The following is a 25,075-nucleotide window of genomic DNA, read 5'->3' on the forward strand; positions in this document are numbered from 1 at the left end:
CACATTTCGCATTAAACATAATATGTTAATTATGTTACCATAATATGGTAAATATGCACCTCTGAAATTTCTTAATTTGGTAGGTATACCTCGAATAGAAAAAGTTTGCAGAACACTGGCTTACTGTATACTTCACAACAACTTTACTTTACTTGAATTTTTTAACCGTGGGTCACTTGTGGGATATGTCTTTATTTATAAATTAAATCACATTATTGTTTGTAATCGTTTGTTGTCAATTAAATTAGTCTGAACCAATATCCTCTAATAATAAAGAATTTGTAGCCACACAAGTTTTTTTTTACCTGGTATTGGATAGTTATCATGCGTTTTTCCATCACTTACTAGAAGATAAACGCTTAGTAGCGAAAAGAACAAAAATCCAACGCTCATTTTTCAAGAAGTAATTTATTACTTGTCTCTCAAAACACGTTCCTGAAATCACATAAAAAAACAGTTTGATTGATTCAGATCTAGTAGAAAAATAACATAATTCTTGCATATAATTGGCGCATTTCTAGATACCTACTTGCTTTGCAAAACAATAATAAACGGACACTAAATAAGTAAATTAAGTTAACGTTTTTCTTTATAAATTACGCGTTAATGTAAAAAACCTAACTAACTAACTAATTAATTAACTTGAAGTCCTTTGTTTTCAAATACTGAAATTCTTTTCAACTACCTGAAAACTTGACCCACAAGGGTAGGCAGAGAGAATAGAACGCCACACCAATCTGTCTTCGCACACAACCTTCGCCTCTTCCACAATCCATGATCAAGGTCAGGAGTCTAAATAATCGGCGAGTATGTATGAGAAGATGTATGATATATTGCTCACTCCTTTCAAGATCGTCATAAATCAAAATACTTGATTTTTCAAGAGATCGTTTTTAAAGTTTAAAAATATAATATAATGTATTAAAAATAAATATCAAGCCACTTACTAATTTTTTTACTGTGTACACATCTTTTTAGGTAAAACCTGAATGTTTTTTCTCCATTTGAAAAATATTAAGTATTTTTAAAAAAATAATTAAACAGTACCCTTTCTTAAAAATGCAAAAACAACACTTTCTGCCCTGTAGCGGGTAAATATTAAGTTAAAAATATGCCTCTTCTGCTGGGATATAGTACATTTTCTGGGCATTCCGAAAACATGCACAACTGAAAATTTACAATTTTTATTTTTGACGTTCTTGAAAGGAGTGAGCGATATATTTACATTACATTCAATTTTAAATATTTGAAATATTTGATCATGCTAAGTTTTCCTAAAATTATTTTAAATTATTTGAAACTAGTTTTTTCATATGTTAAAAGTGTGTTTGATGGCTATTTGACCGCAACGGACCTGAGTCAGATGTGGTAGACAGCTAGAAGCTTCAAATTTGACCAGACTTTGGATTACATCCAAAGTAAAGTAAATCATCTACTTAGCTTTTATTCATGTTTCGTTCGGGAATAAACAATGTAGGTACCATAAACCTTCACAGCAAATCGCCCTAGAGTACTATATGAATTATTCAAAATTATTACCTGTTTAAAAAAAAACATCACTGTATATTTTAAATATATTTTTTTTAAATATTTTAAATGCTTTTATTTGAATTTAGGAATAAAAACAGTAAATAACCAGTCTTTGTACAATTGCTACCTTTTCAAAAGTGAAGAATTCGAAGATAAATAATACATATGAAACATAACATAAATAAAAACCTTAGACAATAAACATATCTAGTAATTACTTACCTAATGTATTTTTTAAAAATACTTTCGTCCTGCAGTAAGGATACTTACACTATCCGATATAAATGTTTTTATACAATTATCCACAAGTTTTCGACGTCAGGTAGCCGTCGAAATATGAGTATCTACACTTTTCTACACTTTTGCAGAGTATTTATATAATTTATAAAGTTTTTTTCATATGTTTTTTATGTGCTGTGTGAAATTTTATGGGAATAATAGTATTGCAAATAATAAAAATTTATAACAAATATAAATCTTTTTAAAAATATAAAACTCTTGGCAACCGCAAACCTTAAAATAAACTTTTTTATCACCTTTTATAAATATATTTTTTATTATTTTTTTGTTTATCTCTATTTGATATTTCACTCCTTACTGAGTCCATGGCCCATGCAGACGATGTATAGGAACGGGCCTCTGTGTATGTACATATGTACGATTTTTTTACCTCATAATTTTCATTATTTGAAATATATGTTTATATTATTTATTGATTCGGCATTAAATTTGTGGAATGACATGATTATTTTATAAAAATTAAGCACTTGAATAATCCACTTTATCGAGTTTTATTTTTATTTACGACTAGTTTCGAAAACGACAATTGTTTTCATCTTCAGGTACAAATTAAAACTGTTTTAATTTGTACCAGAAGATGAAAACAATTGTCGTAAATAAAAAATAAAACTCGATTAAGTGGATTATTCAAGTGTTTAATATTAATAAAATATATGTTTATCATTTAATAAATAATATTTTTTATCATTATTTCAAATATTCCAGCTAAATATAGGGCATGTAGATTCATGGAATTGGATATTGGGTTTGAATGTTTCTATATTATATATGAATGAAATAAACATTGTAAATATATTATTTTAAATTTAAAAAAAAATGTAACGCATCAACGCGCCCTTAAGGTAGTATTTTACGAAAAGGGCACCATACAAATTATCCAAATTATCAATATTATTATTATCTGCAAAGAACAAATGGTAGATAAGGTTTTTCATTCCCTATTAAATATTTACTGATATATATTACATACAGTGGTTTTCAATATTCTTTTTGAGTTTTGTTTCATTTCACACGACTAGTTTTAATTACATTAATTAATAATATGCTTTATTCCCACTAAACAAAGTCCTAAATATACCTGAATAATTTATTTGCCGTTAGTTTTTGTAATCAACTGTTAACGAAAATATCTGTAGTTTTCGAAACTAGTCGTGTGTAATGAAATAAAACTGAATAAGTGGTATTATACAAGTATTTAATTTTTATAATAATCAACATGTCATTCCACAAAGTTAATACTAATTCAATAAATAACATTAATGTCCATAACATTGAAAACAGTATGTCATATTACAAAATGAATGAAGTTTTTTGTGTATACAAAATGTCCGTCTCCGTGGTGTAATGGTCAGCTTATTTAGTTACCCTGCTGAAGGTCCCGAGGGTGAAAATAAATATTAGATTCACTATTCATTTCATATTACACTGGACTCGTCACTGAAGCGCAGGAGTAAGCAATGATCACATTGCCTTCATGTAAGCAACGATCAAGATTACTCTTAGTCAATACAATGCAGTGCCCTATGCACTATTGGGTGTGGATAAGAGTAAAAAGGCAACATGTAACCTAAATTTTTACACTGCAATGAATACAATATGTGATATTGTCATTATATTGAAAAAATGACCATATACATCGCTCACTCCTTTCAAGAACGTCATAAATCAAAAATCGTCAATTTACAATTGTGCATGTTTTTGGAATGCCCAAAAAATGTACTGTATCCCAGCAAAAGAGGCATATTTTTAACTTAATATTTACCCGCTACATGGCAGAAAGTGTTGTTTTTGCATTTTGAAGGAAAGGTATTGTTTTAGTATTTTTTTTTAATATTCTAAATATTTTTCAAAAGGAGAAAAAACGCTCAGGTTTTACCAAAAAAGATCTGTTGCATAGTAAAAAGTTCAATAAGTGGCTTGATATTTATTTTTTATATATTGTACAATATTTTTATACTTTAAAAACGTTCTCCTGAAAAATCAAGTTTTTTGATTTATGACGTACTTGAAAGGAGTGAGCGACATGTTATATTTAAAACGATATTTTATTAGGATATTTACAGCATATTGTTTTAATATAAAAAATAAGATTCTTCATGCGAGTTTTTTTATTGTTAAGAAATGTTAGGATAAAACAACATTTTATTTCACATATTGATTCGATGGTATCTTGCAATCCTTTATAGCCACGCAGGTGGAATCCGTCTCGCTCTTCTTGACGTATCCTTTCTTGCACTGACATCCCATGGCTGGACTCTTCATTTTGCAAGGCAGGAAATCTAACTTTTTGCAGTGCCCTCCAGGACATGGGCTGGGATTCTTGATCAGTTGTGAGTTAGGATCGGTGCAACCTTGAAATCAAAACCATCTGTTTATAATCGCTTTCTAGGTCTGGGGTTTTTAAATCCTTAAATTCAAGTCCTGATCTACATACTCAGCATACTGATAATGTTAACTAGACTGATGGATCGATGGAAATCATCTGTCAAATTGAAATAATTTGAAAAAAAAATACGTTCGTATGATCAAGTTACCAACTTAACTAAATAAACATTTATGATATCATTACTGTTATATTTCAATGTTAAAAATAAAAATAAAAATTCTATTGCTCACAGTGATCGGAATCACAAAAATGTGCTTATTTAGTTAATAGGATATTTTAAACCTTATCTTCTGTTAAGCGAAAACATACTAATGGGTAAAATTACAAGCATCAGATGTGGAGGTCCTCCCCCAAAAGTTAGATTTACAATATTTCACAAAATATCCTTTATCTGAAAAATCTGTTCTGTTTGCAAAATCTTAATTTAAGTAGCGATAAAACGTGACCAATCCTGTGTTAAACCAATATAAAATCATTAAATCGCACCAAAAAGTAACAATTATACAGCCTAGAATTCCTGATTATTTAAAATCATTATGGAAATGTAACGTTTTGGTGAGGATTTCCAAAGATATAGTACCGGGATAAAACAAATTTCCTATTCAATTCAAGTTTTACTTGGTTAACACCACTTTTTCTTAAATTTTATTGTAATACGAGTTTCGATGTGTTCACATCATTTTCAAACAATCGTGTAATGCATCGAAATACTCGTCAAATGGTGGTATTAACTAAGTAAAGGTTATATTAAAAATGGCTACATATAACCACAAAGTTATTAGTATCTATCAATTAATTGACTGCCGAATCAGTTATTGAAATCAAAAGGATTTCCTTTATTTTTCAGATGACGTTGGATGATTGACCTACATTTTTCTTTCACAACGCACGACTTTCCGATCCTCACGAAACCGGGCGCGCATTTGCAGCTAGGCTTGCAGGGTGATGGATGGGCGGGTGTGGTTCCTGAGAAGATGTTTGCGCAAGTGTTTTCAGCGGGATTGGAGTAGGGACACGTGTCATATATCTCATTCGCTCCACACTTTGGTGCTATAAATATAAAATAAAAAATGTATAGAAGGTATCAGAATATATTGTCACAGTTTTTGAAATGGCGAACAGAGCTATGGCAAACATTACTATATTCTGTATGGGTAACAATATGTACTCTACGAGTAAATGCGTTTGTAGTATCTAGAGTCATTTTTTGTAAGGGCGTATATACACGGGTCTACCAAACAATAAAATGACTCGACTGCATTCAATGTTAAACGCGTAGATGTAAGCATCTGTCTATCAGCTAGTAGTAATAATATAATACTCAAGTGGTAAAAAAACAACAGTTTTATTTATAATTTTCTAGCGTTCAATTACAAAACACGCTGAGTAACATTAACCGAAAAGAATAGCAAATGTATAATGTGAAATCAGTGAACAGAAATGTCTTCAAAACTTGTTGACATTTCTGTAAATACCCAGACATAATTTTTTATCAATTTTGTAATCAATTTTTTCTAAAAAGTGTTTCGTTCTTACGGCATTTTTCTGGAAGAATGCAGTTATTCTGTTTATCCCTTACGTATCCATCTTTACAGAAACATCCTTTAACGCACTCTGCGGTGCATTTTATCATGGCGTCCTTATTATCACAAGTCTTTGGGCAAGCGGTTCCACATGTTTTGAATATCTCGTTATTTCCCGTGCATTTTTTTGCTAAAAAAAACATGGTCATAAAATCACTCTACTTTTTAAGGACCATTTTTATAAATCATCTTTCATCATCTAACCCTTACTCGTACCGAATGGTACATAGGGTACTGCATCGTATTGAGGCGAGGTGATCATTCTTGCACTTCAGGTACTAGTCCAGGGTAATATTAAATAAATATAAGAGTGTAAAATTAATCTTCTTTTTTTCACCCTTCCTGGGAATCGAACCCGGGACCTCCGGCACTGTAGATAAACACACTGATAATTACTCCACCATGATGGACATATTTACATTATTAAAACATTTAAAAAAAATACATATATATAGATTCATTTAAAAATTTATCAACATAATAAACTTTTTTTTGCAGATACTTACCAAGCCACCTTGTGTGTATTTTCGGTGGAGTTATTTTAAAATACGTTTTTTTTATTATTCGACGTACCAGATGTAACTTTATATGTTTTATGAAATAATTTTTTATCGAATTTGGTTTATTCTTTTGTTTGTATATATGGCTGGGTATATTTTTTTAAAATTATGGACTTATTTGTATATATCGCTCACTTCTTTCAACAACGTCATAAATCAAAACACTTGATTTTTCAGGAGATCGTTTTTAAGTTTAAAAATATAATAGAATGTATTAAAAATAAATATCAAGCAACTTATTGAACTTTTTACTATGCAACAGATCTTTTTAGGTAGAACCTGAATGTTGTTTCTCCATTTGAAAAGTATTAAGTATATTTTAAAAAATAATTAAACAATACCTTTTCTTCAAAATGCAAAAACAAAACTTTCTGCCCTGTAGCGGGTAAATATTAAGTTAAAAATATGGCGCTTTTGCTGGGATATAGTACATTTTTTGGGCATTCTGAAAACATGCACAACTAAAAATTGATGATTTTTGATTTATGACGTTCTTGAAAGAAGTAAGCAAAATATCATAATATTAAATTGTATATAACTCACGGCAATCTGCGGCTAGGATGCATTTGCCATTTGCATCTCTTACAAAGCCATCATTGCAGAAACATCCAGGCACGCATTGAAGTGTGCATGCAAATTGTTCATCCTTATTGTCGCAAGTTAATGGACATGCTGTTCCGCACGAAGTGTATGACTCGTTCTCGTTAGGGCAACGATTGACTAAAGTAAAAACCTTCGTAAGTATCACAATTCAATCATAAAAAAAACTATTTGATTAACTAACTAACTAACTAACCAACCATCACGCCGCTTCTCCGCTGGGGTAGGTCTTTGGAAACATTCTTCGCCTCTTCTACATTCATGCATCTCCTCATACATACCCGACGATTATTTTGACTCCTGACCCTTCCGCTTTCAAGTTTTAGACATACCTGATTAAGCCAAGTTTTTCTCGGTCTTCCTCTGCTTCTTTTTACAACTACATTTGCCTCATAAATTTGTTTAACCGTTCTTTCCACACTCATACGTTCCACATGTCCAAACCACCTCAACACAACTTTCTTAATTTTATCGAAAATGCTCATCTCGGCCTTGCATTATTTCCTTATTTCACCATTCTAACATCTATCATACATCGTTTTGCCGCACATTCGTCTGAGGGATCACATTTTGACTACATTCAGTCTGCTTTCATCCTTCTTTTGCAAATTCCATGCTTCACTTCCATACATTAGAGTTGGAAACTATTTGATTATTTAATTAACAATTCAAACTATTTTATTATTGAATAAATAATTGAGGTCACGTGATTTTGTCACTTACTACATGTTTCCTCTGGTACGCAGACTCCATCTGTATTTTTAAGAAAACCTGGTTTGCAAATGCATCCGGGGTAACATCCAGCCACATAACTGCATCTGGTTATCAAGTCGGGTTCCGCACAGGTGTTCTGGCATCCATGGTTGTCGCATTTACTGAAGATTTCATTTTCCTTACACGTGTCTGTAAACACGAAAAACTCATACAAAAAGGTGTCTCATATTGTTTTCGTTTTTCGTTTGACCGTTACTATTGCCATATAACCAGGACTTTTTAAGTGCATGTTTCACTTCGGCTCGTAACGCATGTTTGTGCCGAAACCTTTAGTGCAAGTTGGTGTTCGGGTCGATCAAAAATCGCATGTGTTAAACATTTGATGTAGTTTTAAGTGTGTAAATGGTGCTACGGTGGTGAAGGGTAGTATTGTTTGCATGCCGTGGTAGTGATTGTCCTGACGAAGAGACGGATACGTCTCGAAACCGGTAGGCATAAAAATGGTTAAATAAAGACATAAAGTGGTTATATACTAATATTATTAACATTTTTGTATAAAAATAAATTAGGACTTTTTTGGCTACAGAAATGCAAAATCAGATTGTCTACAACCGCAACACATTTTTCCAACAAGGCAACTTCTCATGTTACAAATGACTCCCTAGTGCTCTATACGAATTATTTCCTGAAAGAGTAAGAAGTCACCGAGAAGACATCTACTGGCCAGATTTAACGCCTGCTGATTTTTTTCTATAGAACTACTTAAAAAGTAAAATTTAAAAACCATCGCCACCCAACCTGGATATTTTAAAGCGGCTACCGTACCCGTCACACGTCACAATCTTTATTCAGAGTACCTGCCCTTCGAACTAATTATGCGCGGAGTTCGCCTATGTTTCGATTTAGCCAAGTTGACATTTTTAATTGCGGAAAATGTGTATTGAAAAGTCGAATGGTGAATATATTGTCCTCTCAGGATCTTAAAACAACTATGCTTCTCAGCATTGTATATATGTCCCTACTAGAATCAACATCACACACACACACACACACATTCATTAATTTGCTAGATCCACACTCAATATTTTGTACTTATCTTTATGTTTCTATAGTTAACTGTAATTGGCTTGTTTAATGTATATCTTTTAATTGTTTTGTTTTACATGTGTTGCTGTTGTTAATTCAAATAAAAAATAAAAAAATAATAATAAAACCCAAATAAAAACAAAGAATTACAGACTTAATTAACGCTATTCTAAGTGCGATGCTCCAGCGAGCGATTGAAAATTTTAGTGAGAGGCTAAATGAGTTATGAAGTGGATGGTGCGCACTTACAAACGGTTATTTTTCATAGATAAAATTTCTTACCGCAATTTTCCGGAGCAACGCAGATTCCCACGGAGTTTCTCAAGTATCCCTCGATACACACACATCCAGGGTTGCACGCACACCTACTGACTTGGGCGAATGTCGGGTTGGCGCAAGTGTTCTGACACCCAGTGTTTCCACATTCGGAATAAACTTCGTTTGCGGGGCAAGCTTAAAAATGACCATTAAATTATACAACATTTTGTATAATTCATCAACTCCAATTAAGAGTTATTTTTTCGACATCTCAACACAGATGATGAAGCATATGGAAGTCTGTGCATTTACGGAGCTTACGAACGTCATAAGCTGGTTTGAGTGATCACTTTACACGTATGACATTCATCAATTCTACCCTTGGTTGACAAGCACACTATTCAAATTCTTGTTACTTCTACAATAGATAAATATATTGATCCAACTCGAAACATGGTGTTTGAATTCACGAGAAATTATAAGCTAAAATAAAATTAAAATATTGTATGTTTCCAGCGTTTCTCGAGTATGTGAATATAATATAATCCAAGATTTAGACCTCATATATAAATAAAATAGTTTCTGCTTAATAGAAAGCTTTTCTTATCCCACCATAGATATCTTTAGTAAAATTATAGTGTATTCAAACACCATGTTCGAGTTTGATCAATGTATTTATCTACAAATTCCAAGAATTTGAGTATGTAGTAAATGGTGAATGTTACACGTGTAGAAAGCGATTACATAAACCATCCTATGACGGTTGTAAGCTCAGTTATTGCCCAGACTTATCATCTTCTTTTTCAACGTCGCTGAGATGACAAAAAATATATTAAAAATTAAATCAGACCTTTTTGAAAAAAATAACGAGGTATCTAGATGTATACGTATTATGTGTTGTCTAAGTAAACTAGAGCTTTTACCTGGCTTTGGCGTTGGAAGCTTGGTTGTGGGTTTTGGGGTTGGTGCCTTTGTTGCTGGTTTGACAGTAGGATATTTCGTTGCTATCGGAGGAGAAGATACTCCTCCACAAGTTACAATCAACTGAGTGCTTATAACCACAAGAGTTACAAATAATAACTTCATTGTTTTCACAATAACGTCTTTTTGAGCAGATAAAATCTTTCAACTAGACGTCTTCTTAAAGAAAAGCGCTCGAACGAATGAATTGTTATGACCAATTATAAAACAAACTATAATTCAACTCATACGCACATATGAGTACGAACACCTATGTAGGTGAACGTGCCCATTTATTGAGTGGATACAGTATAAGGCATCTAAATTATCACGATTCACCAATTCCATTAGTAATTAACTTACATTGTGACTTCTTTACTGCGAGTTTTTACTATCATTTTTAAATGTATGTAATAGTAGATAAAAACTGTTTAACAGAAAAAAGTCATGTTATATTATTTTCATGTTATTAAAAAAAATTGTGCCTTTAACAGGATTAATATAAATATGAACAATTTCAATAAAAAATAAACTGATTAAATTTATCGCTGTCATCACATCATCAGCCAGCAACGAGAGAGAGACCATTTATATGGTTCTCGATAAAGAGAGCATAATTTATGATGGCAATCTTCTCGTTTAGTACATAAAAAGGTTTGCTTGTTAAATTATAAAAATAAATACATATAAGAAGGTTCTAAACGAACAAATTTGTTTACTTAAGCCATATCGCCCACTCCTTTCAAGAACGTCATAAATCAAAATACTTGATTTTTCAGGAGAACGATTTTAAAGTTTAAGAATATAACACAATGTATTAAAAATAAATATTAAGCCACTTATCAAACTTTTTACTGTGCAACAGATCTTTTTAGGTAAAACCTGAAGGTTTTTTCTACATTTGAAAAATATTTAATTTATTTTTAAAAATAATTAAACAATACATTTTCTTCAAAATGCAAAAACAACATTTTTTGCCCTGTAGCGGGTAAATATAAAGTTAAAAATATGCCTCTTTTGCTGGGATATAGTACATTTTCTGGGCATTCCGAAAACATGCACAACTGAAAATTGACGATTTTTGATTTATGACGTTCATGAAAGGAGTGAGCGATATGTGTTTTGTAGAAATTACTATCAATCGATAGTATATATAATAATAGATTATTAAAGCAGATAAAACGTCCCTTGGTGGAAAGATTAAAATAAGTTTTACGGGTCCCATGTAGCGGGCAAAAGGAGCGCTGAGATATTTTTTTTTGTATAGGTAGCAAAAGCTTTTTGATATCTCAACCCGAGAAAAGGAGACTTCAGGGATCTTTTCTGCCCCCGCTGAACATCACGACAGGAAATTTACACTATATGTATACCATCGAGACGCTGACCAGAAATCACTAATCTCAAAGGAGCGCTGGATCAAACAATTTGCATACAATTTCTTGCAATTTATGTCACATTTTTAATCACAAACCGGCTGTCGACAAAAAACAACCCAGCATTTATTCGGTAATATGCTCTTTATAATTTTTAAAACGTTTTTACAGGGTGGCGCAATATATTTAGAATATTTTTATGCACATACTTATGACACAATATAGATAAAAATGATATTTTAATATATGTATAATTAAAAACATTTTTTAAAGGTGTCTCAACGTGGTATGAATCATTCATTATTCTTCCCTTATATATGAAAGAAGATATAAGTTTGACCATTCCAGGGCTTACGACCTGGTATTTGACTGTACACTTGTGTAACGTTCATAATACAAGTCGTAAGCCCTGGGATGCTCAATCGTCAATCTTTTTTTATTTAAAGGAACGAATGATACACGTTTTGCATCAAGTTGACAAAATTTACATCTCTGAATAATCCAGTGTCAGATATAATAAATAAAAATAATAATGTTAAAAATATTTTTTGACCGCTTCCGTAGTGTAACGGTCAGCACGCTCGGCTACCGTTCTGAAGGTCCCGGGTTCGATTCCCAAGGGGGGTAAAATAAATACAAGTGATTTTTTCACTGTAATATTTATTCAATATTACTCTGGACTGGTACCTGAAGCGGAGGGCTGATCACCTTCCCTTCATGTGTAAACGATCAAGATAACACTGCGTTTATATGACGCAGTGCCCTATGCAACATTGGGTGCGGATAAGGGTTTTATTATTATTGACCTGGGAATTGAACCCGGGACCTCCAGAACGGTAGCCGAGAGTGCTGACCATTACACTACGGAGGCGGATAAAATCACGACTTTAATAATGTTTAAAAAAAGATTATCTAACAAAAAATGTTTAGAGCTGCATTTTATGTGTAGAAAAAATATGGATGTGTTTTTTACCTTTGCCGTTTTATTAGTATATTTATAATAAAACTATAAAAACTGCCAATACCTTTTGGACCACTCTGTATAATAGCGTGCAAAAAACAACAATAAATACTTTTATAGTTCCATGTTTTTACTATCGTGAAATAATTTTATAAAATGCCCTCGCATAATTTTATTTTCTTATTGTAAACACAATATTTCAACTCATACTTTGTTCAGGTAGGCTCAATCGGCTTGATTTTGAAAATAGGAATCAAGTTGTGGCGAAATGGGTTATTAAATTAAAATCGGACTCGATATTAAGCACATGCTCGATATATGGGTAATATTCTTTATACGTTTGCGTAAAATATTACAAAATATAAAACATGTATATGACTTTTAAGCAAACACCACTTCAAATAATTCATTCTCATTATTTGCTAATGCTTTTAAATACGTTTACGAAGACCAGTTAAGATGTTTTTACGTCACAGACATAATTGAACAAGTGATTAATGTGTTTAATCAAAAGTCACCAGTCCATATGTATACATTCTTTACAGTATGATTATTCTCATACAGCCAGATCGGCAACCTGTGTCTCGCGATCCACACGTGGCTCTTTCTTTGTCAAATTAAAATATATTTTTTTTACAAAGATTTACATTTAAAAAAAGTATTCTGTACATTCATTTTTAGATCGGTTGTGTAAGGAGGGATGGTGCCGTTTAAGCACATATGACCCCTCATCTAATGTGTAAGGGCAACTAGCCGTAACTCAAGTTGCGACTGTTTGTCGTAACACGGCTCAAAGCAATCTTAAAACTAGCCTCCATCAAATACAATCACATGTTTTGCTTTATCTCTTTCCTTTACAGGAGATATTAATTTTCCAAATAGCCACAAAATTGGATTAATTTGATTCCTGTGTAGAATAGTGCAATAAGCATTTTTCTATTAACTACAAACTCGTTTATATCATAACTACTATTTTTATCTTACGGCTTTTTGCCTTTGCACATTAGTAGTGAAACTTCTCCCGCGTTAAAAATGTAAACATTGATTAGAAAACAACCATAAAAAACACACTAGTTTCAAACCACTTGCATGTTCAATATGCCAATAAAAGGCTCGTTTTAAGCAAACATATTTATACTATAGACAACCATTCTTACGCTCGAAATGTTAATATACATACATGATTACAAAAATCTAATAAAAATTGATATATGCATATTCATAGCGAACCATGACCATTCTCATTTTCAGTGTTAAAACTGGATTCCCATGCAATATCAGTCTCAAGGGGTGTAAAAATTATAATTTCAAACCTTTATGACATTGAACTATTTTTCATTTTTCGATTAATTAAATTATTGAATAAAATAACAACCATGTAGTTTTTTCCTCGTGAATTTTATTTGACTAGCCAAAAAAATATGTGGAAAAAGCTACATACTTTTGCGTTATTTTATTCAATAAAATGCAGTTCCACCAATAAATATCAGTACAAAACTTCAAAGTTATTAAATTATTGTTTATTAAAAATTAGCTCCCCAAAATTTTCCAAATCTTTTTGCTACAAACGTGTGGCTCTTTTGGTCCAATAGGTTGCCGACCCCTGTTATATAGTAAGACGTCTTTACGTGATGTTTCTGATTCGAAATGTCGGCTTAAAATTTATTCGAATGTACCTGCTGACATATCAGATGTCGGCAATAAAATATATCCTCACTTGAATAGCTCTGATTTTGGTTTTTCTTTTTAAATCATAAACCAACCAAACCAGGGATTAAAATTTTTAAGTCAATCCGTCGACTATTTTTTGAGTTTTTAGGACACAAACTAACGGGAGCTGATTTTTTTATATACTACTACTACTATTATTTCACATTAACCCCTCATGTCCCTTCTTCCAACCCCGAGGATTCCGGCGCCCCGGAAGGCCGCTGACAACCATTCACCGACTATACTCAGCGGAACTTCGAGATGCCGGACTAACCTGGGAGGAAGCCAAGAAGATGGCGCGTGACAGAGTGACTTGGAGACGTCTCGCGTTGGCCATATGCTCCACCTAGAGAGCGAATATGGAAAAAAAGAGAAGACTATTACTATTACCATCACGCCGATGGAACGTTCATATATCTAATCATACATGCCCTCCAATTGCGCAGACTTTTGACACCACCAGATTTAAGGTTCTGATTGTTCTGAATATATATCGATAAAACGTTTTTTTATATTTTTTTACTCATTATCTTTCATAACTCTTTTCATTTCAATACCATACACTTCTTTTTCCAAAATCAATGCAAAAACTGTGTTTTCAGAAAAAAATAAATTACCGTAGAACGGGGCTACTTGAACTTGATGTGTTTCTTGAGCCCAGGACAAAAAAAAGTAGATCTGTATTTGGTCTACAATAATGAACGTGTCGACATAATACATTGTTTCCCTGATAGGTGACACTTATTGTCACGATACGTTCATTATTGTAGACCAAATACAGATTTAGATCTCTTCTTTGTACTGGGCTCAAGTAACACATCAAAGTTCAAGTAGCTCCGTTCTACTGGACGTAAAATATTACCTGTATTTAAAGAAAATTAAATTGCGACTTACAAATACTGGGCCTTAAAACTGTGTATAAAAATAATCAAAATTACTTATTCAAGTGTTCATAGTATACGGGTAATTACATATTCATATTTGAATTTATGCCTTCAATTCTATATTTAAAATAATATATGTTTACATAAAAAAATAATCTTGACATGTCAGACGTATATAATATTTAATTTATGGCATTGCCTTGCGAACAATACAAAAATAGATTTGTCAACTTAGCGAGACTGGCCTGAGGTATGATTGATATGACATCATATTTCCCTTGTCTTGAACCGTTCTTATATTTTAACCGTATTGAGTCAGTTATCGATATCCTTTTTTCTTACCCATACATAGCAACAATACAGTCCTATAAATTATTGTGTAAACATATAAAAAATAATTATAATTCTATAACATCTGCGACAAAAGAAACAAAAAATTAATAACAAATAACAGTTCTACATTTTTGACTTCTCAACATAGATGAAGAAGAATATGGAAGTCTGGGTATGTACAGGGCTTATGACCCATCATAGACTGGTTAACTAATCGCTATACACACGTGCAACATTCACCATTCTACGCATGATTGACAACCACACTACTGAAATTATCGGAAGTTCTATATATACGATCTAATTCCGTAACACTGTTCTTGAATCAATAGAATTTCACCAGAGATATCTATTGGTGAGATGAGAGAATTTTTTATTGAGCAGAAACTCATTCATTTGTATGTGTGCCCAGACATTCATATTCTTCATCTTTGATAAGATGTCAATATAAAATTTGAAAAATAAATTTTCAAATCACACTTTTCCGATTATGTTTTTAATGTTTTCCTTTGACGAAGGTTTTATTTTAATTATTTCGATTGCCATTTTATGCCACAAGTTATCGATAGGGTTCGTGTCAGGTTCATGTCAATCCAGTGTTGAAATTCCATGAATTTTCATATATTCTTTGACCAAAAAAATAATTAAACGGTGTTAAATTTTTTAAATAGATTTTTTTTAAATATTATAAACAAAAATCAGAAAAAAATAATACTTGCAGTTTTTGCTCAGTGACACGGTGCAGAGTCATCTTGAAAAACGCACTTAGATATATAGGAATAGTGTATTTCAATTGTCGGGAATAAATACTCTTCCAAATTTTATAAACTACTGCTTTCACAGTTCCTTTTAATTAGCATTCATAAAACAAACTGTGAAAGCGGAAGTTGTTGTGCATTGGAGAGTCTCTAAATACTTGTTCACAAATCTGAAATTTCTCCATTTTGGAGCTATTTTTGCATTTTTGATATCTCAACACAGTTGAAGAAGAATATGGAAGTCCGGATATTTACAGGTCTCATAAGCCTCAGTTCTTCAACTATGTTAAGTTGCCAAAAATGTAAAAATAACGCATTAGTTGAGAAAATCCAGATTTGTCAACAAGTATTTAAAAATGAATATATATAAAAAAACACATTCTTAGTTGAAGGATGTCAAAAAAGAAATAAACTTATGTATTTATTTCTGATCAAATATTTTCGCTTTATTTTTTTCCATGTTTGTTGTAAATAAAATTGCATCTAATGTGTATCCCAATGAATTATCGAGAATTTTGTTTATTGCTTTATTATTATTCTTTTTCTTCTTTATGTGTCATGCCAGGTCCCCCGACTTGACATGACACATAAAGAAGAAGAAAAAGAAGAATGAAGAAGAGCTAAAATCAAAACTTCTGGTATAGCACAGATGGGGCTGGACATGTCTCATGATTTTTGCATTTTATCCCCGTAGGATTGTATTGGAGAGCCGATCTTTTTACATCACTTCCATGTTTACAGTATTCAATTTTTATTTTTATATATTTATTTTCTCGAAAAATTTACTTTCTGTTATACGGTATGTATTTCATTAATTTATTTAATCATAAAATTTAATTGTACTTTACTATCGTACCTACTTATAATGTTTTTGTAAACAAAATATAGCTTTTTTTTAAGATGTGAGATGCATTCATCATTTACCTTGCTTATTTTATACGACGTTATCATTAAGTGGATTTTTGTCTCTTCTAATTAAAAAAATGATTTATTTTAATCTCTGTTGGGAACAGGAGGGATAATCTAGTGTGAGCCAATTAGGAACTTCTGAGCATTATCTCATTGCTGGGAGGAAACCTCGTAAAACTCCTCAGGAGAAGCCGTAGTTCGGTATTTGTGAGCAGACTAAGTATTGGACCTACCGCTTAGTCAAGAAAACAAAATATAATTATTATTACCTTCCTTATTTGTGTGATTTTTAAAGGATTTTAATTTGGCAAATATAAAAGTAGCAACAATTCATAATCTTTCATGAAACGCTTCTGAATATGTTAATAACCCAAAATGTTTTAAAGTAGATGTCACATTTTAAGATAAGGAGTATATCAAGTTTATATCTTCATTACTTTTAGTAAAAATCAATAAAACAAAATTTTAAGAAATCCTTATTTGGTATGAATGAAAAAAGCACTAACGCATAATAAACTTTCTATATGTTTTACGGTGGATATCATTTTTAAAGATGAAGATTATATCAAATTCATAAATTCTTTATCTTTAGATAAACATCAACAAAGATTGAAAATAAAACAATAAAAAATTCTGAACAACATTTATAGAAGTGAATTACACTACATAACAGACACTCAAAGTGTTTCTATTTGTGTCCAACAATCTTGCAGCAATCTTTAGTCGAGACACATGTCCTATCGTTCTCATTATCCAACAGGAATCCTTTTTTACACACGCACCCGAATGGGTAACCTTTGACCTTGCATGATTGGTATTCCGGGTGTTTACAGGTCCCTCCAGGACAAGGATTAGGGTTCTTCACCAACTCTGTGTTAGGAGCAGTGCAGCCTGTGAATGAAATAATACATTAGATATTTCATATAATGCTCATATAAATCAAATAAATTGTAAAAAGATCAGATGAATATCACGTTGATTAGGGAATCATTCTTGCCAATAATTTACGCTTCTACTCTCATATAGTCGTAATTAATGAAGTTGCAATTTAATAATTCGTAGTCAATTATTTTTCAAACCGTTGGAATTAAGAAATGTATGTATATATTATATAATCTTAATTCCAACGGTTTGAAAACGGGATATTTTTTTGGTACAATTTTCACATCTTTCTAGTGCTGATATATATCATCAATAAAAACAGAACAGTGAACTTTGAACATGAATATTCTTCTTCTTATTTTTTGTATTAGGCTTTGTGGCCTGTTTTTAGAAGGAATTAGCGTCCTGCGATGTCGATTCCCAGCTGTCGATCCATCTCTTTGTTGGTCTGCCCGGGAGTCGTCTACCATCAATCTTCAAAGTTGTTAATTATAATAAAATAAATATTAAAATATAAATTTGTCAATTCTTAAGTGGATATATTTTTGTTACTCATTTTTTTGGTCTCATCTGATGTTTTTTTTTTAAAGATATTAATTTATAATTGTTTTTCCATCAAATATCTACATACACTTTTCAGGTACAACACAGGCACCATTTGAACTGATGAAGCCAGGTTTGCACTTGCATCCTGGTTTGCAGGGAGATGGATGTGTCCCGTCTTGTCCTTTGATTAAATCCTTGCAGTTTCTTTGAGCTGGATACTTGGGTGGGCACTGGTCGTATACCTCGTTGGCACCGCATTTCGGGGGAGCTAAGGGATCCAAATTATTGCCCTTTATATTTATAATAATAATAATAAAACCCTAATCCGCACCCTAATAGTGCATAGGGCACAGCGTCATATCAACGCAGTGTTATCTTGATCGTTTACATATGAAGGAAAGGTGATCAGCCCTCCGCTTCAGGTACTAGTCCAGGGTAATATTGAATAAATATCACAGTGAAAAAAATCACTTGTATTTATTTAACCCCCCTTGGGAATTGAACCCGGGATCTCCAGAACGGTAGCCGAGAGTGCTGACCATTACACTTCGGAGGCGGACTATTTATAAGTTGACAATTTATAGGTTGATGTAAACTAATTTAACAACGTAGGGATTGGTCATATAACTCGTTTACATTTTTTTGTGCATTCATTATACATATACAGGTGAACCTATCATAACGAGCAAAATTCATTCTAGAATCTTCGTTAAGCGAAACATTTTTTGTATTGACTGGCGTGGAAGTCTGGGCTCACAAGATTATGTCGTGAAAAGGGGACTTCACTCTCCCGTAAGTCGTTATGCGTAATGTCGCTTGTTAAGGGAGCAACTTTTAAAGAAAAAATATCGTTATGCGAATTACTCGTAATGAGAGGTTGCACTGTATACCAACATGTGTGCACTATTTCGAATCTCTGATAATAGTTGATATCAAGTTCTATGAAAATATGAAAAAAATATTGCTAACATTTGTCCAAATACTTGTTCACAAATCTGGGTTTCCCCACACAAGAGTTATTTTTACATTTTCACATCTCAACATCTTCTTCGTCAAGTTGAGAAACCCAGATTTGTGAACAAGTGTTTGGACACACTCAAAATGTTTTGAATAAAATAATCTGGTCAAATTATAAGTCGCATGAAAAAAATTAATCACGCTTCCAGGCGTAAAATAATCCGGTTAACATCATCCAAATAAATACATCATATAGGTACTCGTAAACATTTAAATAAAGGGTTTCTGCGTAATAAAAGCTTTCCAATCCAACCGTAGATGGATCTAGTGAACTCACATGTACATTGTCATGAGATTAATGATATATGTATGTAGGAGTTCCAAAAAATTCAGTATTGTGGTTGTCAATCATGGATAGATTTAAGTTTTGTAGGTACTGACATTTCTTGGTGGAACTGCATTTTATGGAATAAACTTACAACGTTTTAGGTTTTTACACATTCATTTTATTTGACCAGCCACTGGGTTTTGTCGTAACCGACATCATCAAGTCTGATGATGTCGGTTACGACGATACCCAGTTGCTGGTCAAATAAAATTCATATGGAAAAAACAACATAGTTGAATGATCATTTAATCACCTTATGACATGTTACAAACCCTGTAAATACCCAGATTTCTTCTTCATTTATGTTGAGATGTTATAAAAAAGAAAAATATTTAATTGATTTACTTCAGTATGTATTTCATATACATTTCATGACAGGCGCCGTGGCGTAGTCGGGTAGACGCTCGACTGCGAAACTGGCGTCGCGGGTTCGATTCTCGCCAAGCGCAAAATAAATTCAAGAAAGATTTATTTTCAATTGGTCTGGGTACTTGTGATGTATCTTTAACATTTACTTAAATAAATCAACTGTAGATATATGTATTGTCTTACGTTTAACATCTGGTACGCAAAGTGTCCTATCGTTTCGAACGAATCCTGGTTTGCATCTACAAGAAGGATTGCAAACTGCTGGGCAGGCCATTCCAGGAGGACAATTGTTTGGTGGACATGGGTCTAATACTTCATTTTCTCCGCATCTTGGCGCTAAAACACAATTGCAAAAATAATTCTTAAAAAGCCCAGAACTTACCCTTCAAAACTAGTATTCAAAGAACTTAATGTACCAACAATTGAAGAAATTTTTAATATAGCCTCTATCTTACAAACTTTTAAAGAAAAAACAACTGAATTACAAATGTTACGTAACCCTAGATTTTCTAAAAATTTAATATTACACATATTTAGAACAACAGCAGCATTAAACCATTATACGTACGTAGGTATTTTTTGTTTAAAACTTCCGGAAAACATAAAATCTGTAGAAAATTATCATTTCTTTAAAACTAAAATTAAAAAAAAAAAAACAAACAAGACTCACCCCTACCTAGACTCCATACCAAAGAATATTTTTTTAATATTTTTATTTAACTTTGTTTAAAAAAAAACTAAAAATTGTAAAACGAACTCCCTCTCTAAACTCAAGTATCTACTTTATTAGAGAGGTTATACAATACATTTCAAGACGTTATATTTGAAATGGATTGTATATTTATCAACTATTTTGTATTATTAAAATATGTATTTTGTAAAAAAAATCAATAACAAAAATAAAACGATATAAGAACCCCGTGAAAGGCAAATCTGAGGAGGAAATAACCGAATAATAAATAGGTCGCTTACTTGTTGATTCTACCTCGCAAATTCCGTTCTGGCGTGTGAATCCTGGTTTACATACGCAGGCTGGCATGCATGGGCAGGGGGCGTCAGGGTTGAATCCGCAGTTTCTCGGTGGACATTTATCGTAAACTTCATTTTTTCCACAAGTTGGAGCTAAGAAATAAACGAAAAAAAAAATTTATAATATATATCGACTGCTATGGCAAGGGAAAATCAAATCTGAATATAAAGGTGTCTCAACTTGATATGAAACATGTAACGTCTTCTCGTTTTTTATGAAAGAATATGGTTTAATAAACAGTAATTCGTGACTACCGGTTTGGGTATAATCATTCCATCATCAGGTCATTAAAATAAAATTATTACGGTCTGACATTTGTACAAAAATAAAATTTTGAAAGAGAGAATGAAGACAAATGAATCACAATCAGGACATTTTTAAAATTGGACTTAAAGTTAAATTAAGTTGATTATTTATGCTTTTAATATACAAAATGTATGTTTCTTACTTTTTGGCACTGGCTCACAAACTCCGTTTTTGTCTTGCATAAATCCTGGTTTACATACGCAGGCTGGAATACAGGCAACTGCCGCGCAAACCCTTCCGGGAGGACAAGTTCGCGGTGGGCACAAGTCATAAACTTCGTTTTTTCCACACACCTTAGCTAAAAAAATAGACATTCACAAAATATTATAATTTTTGATTACCTTATCAATTATGATGATAATAAACTGTACTAGAAAGACCAAGGTGTGGATTAAAATACAAATGGAAAGCTTTTCGGGAGTTTGGTCTTCTCCATTTTTCTCTATGCTACTGAAACACGGAGAATAAAAGCAGCAGAAAGGAGAAAAATTGAGGAATTTGAAATGTGGTATTGAAGACGCATGCTCCGAATCCCATATCTAGACGCACCAACGAGTCCATTCGTCAGAAGTTAGACTCGCATGGCTTGACTATGGCCAGTGTCTGTACACGATGGATGATTCAGTTCTTTAGACACGTTGCGTGTGCCAATGAAGATAGCTAGAGAAGAGTCATTGCTTCGACAAGGGTCACAACCAGTGATGGGATTCAAAATTTCGAAAACCGGTTCGCCCTTTAGGTTCTACCCTAAAAAATAGTTACTATCCCCCCCCAAAAAAAAAGTTTTAACATTTATTCATTTATTTGTTATTCGGCACATAAACAGAACATTCACATACTAACTCCAAGAATGCTCCGATTATAATAGTAGGTACAGATTTAAAAGTCAATTAAAAGTAATGTAATAATGATGTAGAGATTTTCTATCGCATTTTTTTATGTAAAAATTTATTTATTTAAACGTTTCTATCTCCTTCTGGCCCTGTAGGAGACCGGCAAGTTATAGAAAGGAAAACATTGTTTACTTGTCCTTTTTTTAAAGCGTATATCGCGATATTCTTTTAACTACTCGTAAGCGCAATAACTTAACTGAAATTTTCCACTTTTTTTTTTCATTTTTACAATATTTTTTCTCTTCGTGAGGTTCAAATATTTTGACAGCGTGGCGGACCAAGTAAACCGAACGTGCATAATCATAATAATAATACATAATCTTAATCGAAATATTGTGTGACAACAAAGGGTTAAGGACCGGTTCGGCGAACTCTAAGAATCTAGTGCGAACCGGCTGAATGCCACCACTGATCACAACCCTCACTAATGAAGAGTAAAAAAGAGAATAAACTGTACTATGATGTACACCTTGTTGTAAAGTTATGAATAATAATATGACTTTCGTGATTAAAAAGAGAAAAGTAAAGAAAAATATTTTAACTAACTAACTAACTAACCATCACGCCGCTTCCCCGCAGGGGTAGGCAGAGAGAATAGAGCGCCACACCACTCTGTCCTTGCAAACATTCTTCGCCTCTTCCACGTTCATGCATCTCCTCATACATACCCGCCGATTGTTACGACTCCTAACCTGACCTTTTTAAGAAAAATATTTCTTTAATGATAATGTAATTCAAATGTCGGGTAAATTATTGAACATCCTTAATTCCTCTAACATTCTCATCCATCTAAAGAGGAAAACATTTGATGCATGAACTAACAGTACTCACATATGGATTCAATCCATTTACCCTAACGAAACTAATCATATTTAAACTCCGGTTAACACAAAGACCAATGGAGAGAACGATGCTAAACGTATCCCTTAGAGACCGAAAAACAAATGTTTGGCAAAGGGAAAAGACCTAAGAAAGAAGTGGAACTGAGCAGGTCATTTGGAACGTATGTCTGATAGATGGATGAAAAAGATGCTTGACTGGAGGCCTATAACAGGACGCAGAACTGTCGGTAAACCCCAGACAAGATGGTCCGAGGACATTAAAAAAGTGGCGGGCCTGCACTGGAAGAGAGTCTCTTCCAGCAGACAACTGTGGAAGTCCAAGAGAGAGGCCTTTGTTCAATACTGGATACAAGGTTGAAGTAAGTAATGTAAGTCACAGAAAATACTCACGGCAGGCACCAGACAGAATACATTTGCCATTATCATCCCTTACATATCCATCATTGCAGAAGCAGCCTTTGACACATTGCTCCGTACATTTAATAGTTTGACCCAAATTTTTGCAAGTTCTCGGGCATGCCGTACCGCAATTATTGTAGGATTCATTTTCTCCACATTTCTTAACTAGAAATAAATTTAAAAAAATTAATTGTTAATAAAACCAAAAAACATGGACTTCGTATCTTTTGATATGAGAGCACGCATATGGTAAGATGAATGCGTTAAATGATCAACATCGATATATCATTGTCATACAGGAGAAAGTGACCAGTACATTTTTTTTTACAAAAACGTGATTATTGACTGTTTGATATACTATACTTACTAGCTTAATATTGCACAGAAAACAATCCCAATACGATTGTAAACTTGGAAGTAATATATTGACTTATTTAAAATGAATAACTGCATTGATATTTATTTTATTGCCAAGCAAAAGTGATTGTCGTGACTTAAATGGCCCTACTGAACATTTTACGTTTTGTTAGTTGGTCACTTTATCCTGTACGACTACGATATGAATATTCATTAAAGGCTGCCACCACATGCCTGTATCTAATACAGAAGCTATACTTCTTGGCAGATCATTCTTGTAAATTAAACTTTTTTTACGAACTAAGTAGTGAAAATTAAATGGAAATATATTTTTTAATGTATACCGATTTTCATATTATTTTTTGACATCTCATGAAAGATGAAGAAGAATATGGATGTCCAGGTATTTACGGGGCTGACAACCGTCATAAGCTGGGTTAAGTGATCACTTTACACACGTGTTTTTTCACTCATATTTATTTTATGTCACCATTGACTAGTACAAAAAGCTCACGACTGATCACATTGTCTTCATGCAATAATGATGAAGAATTTATGTTTTTTTTTACTTATAGCTAATGCCTGAACGGGAATGATAGAAAGTCAATAGTAAAGTTTACCGCACGTTTCCTCAGGGACACAAACTTTCTGGTCATTCCAAAGATATCCTGGCATACAGATACATCCTGGATAACATCCGGGAACGTAAGTGCATCGAGTGATTAGGTCTGGAGCCGCGCAGGTATTCTGGCATGGATGGTTGTCGCATGGGCTGAACTTCTCATTTTCTTTGCAAACCACTGAAACATTTTCAATAAAATGCATATTAAATTAAATCAGTACTCCGTGATAGTTCAATAACTATGATTTTCATAATTTTCGCCACTAGTTATAATTAAAGACGATTTTTGTAAAGCTTAGGACCGACTTTAAAATATTTCGAAAAGGCTTTGTTGAGTAAGCTTGCATTTGACATTAATTATGCATAACTCCCTTATTTTAGAGCGAAAACGATAATAAAGATAAATGATAATAAAAGATGATAATAAGTCAGACAAAAAATTGGAAAGTGGTGAGCTTTAAGTCAGCTTTTGCTGAGATATCCTCTCTTAAAGTCTCTTCAAGAGCTTAGAATAATGTCGCGTATATTATAAAACGGGATTGAGCGAATGTGACGGAAACAAAATTGGACTGTGCGGGC

At 32.7% G+C, this 25,075-nt stretch overlaps 1 protein-coding gene across 1 annotated transcript in view; it reads right to left on the reverse strand.

Moving 5' to 3' along the window:
- Positions 1-25,075, reverse strand: part of LOC148312551 (zonadhesin-like) — a 54,392-nt gene that overhangs the window by 23,605 nt on the left and 5,712 nt on the right. The window contains exons 4-17 of the mRNA XM_088276723.1: positions 24,495-24,674; positions 23,509-23,682; positions 21,526-21,681; positions 21,020-21,169; positions 20,231-20,383; positions 18,419-18,601; positions 17,600-17,796; positions 9,941-10,139; positions 9,042-9,212; positions 7,683-7,862; positions 6,903-7,079; positions 5,753-5,929; positions 5,087-5,266; positions 3,982-4,181 (exon numbers count right to left, since the gene is read on the reverse strand). Of these exons, the coding sequence (XP_088132849.1) occupies positions 3,982-4,181; positions 5,087-5,266; positions 5,753-5,929; positions 6,903-7,079; positions 7,683-7,862; positions 9,042-9,212; positions 9,941-10,139; positions 17,600-17,796; positions 18,419-18,601; positions 20,231-20,383; positions 21,020-21,169; positions 21,526-21,681; positions 23,509-23,682; positions 24,495-24,674 (2,477 nt within the window). The remainder of the gene's footprint in view (positions 1-3,981; positions 4,182-5,086; positions 5,267-5,752; positions 5,930-6,902; positions 7,080-7,682; positions 7,863-9,041; positions 9,213-9,940; positions 10,140-17,599; positions 17,797-18,418; positions 18,602-20,230; positions 20,384-21,019; positions 21,170-21,525; positions 21,682-23,508; positions 23,683-24,494; positions 24,675-25,075) is intronic.

Source organism: Brachycentrus maculatus, unplaced genomic scaffold, assembly GCF_059751285.1.
Source record: "Brachycentrus maculatus isolate JH-2025_06_01 unplaced genomic scaffold, ASM5975128v1 h1tg000039l, whole genome shotgun sequence".
Classification (NCBI taxonomy): Eukaryota; Metazoa; Arthropoda; class Insecta; order Trichoptera; family Brachycentridae; genus Brachycentrus; species Brachycentrus maculatus.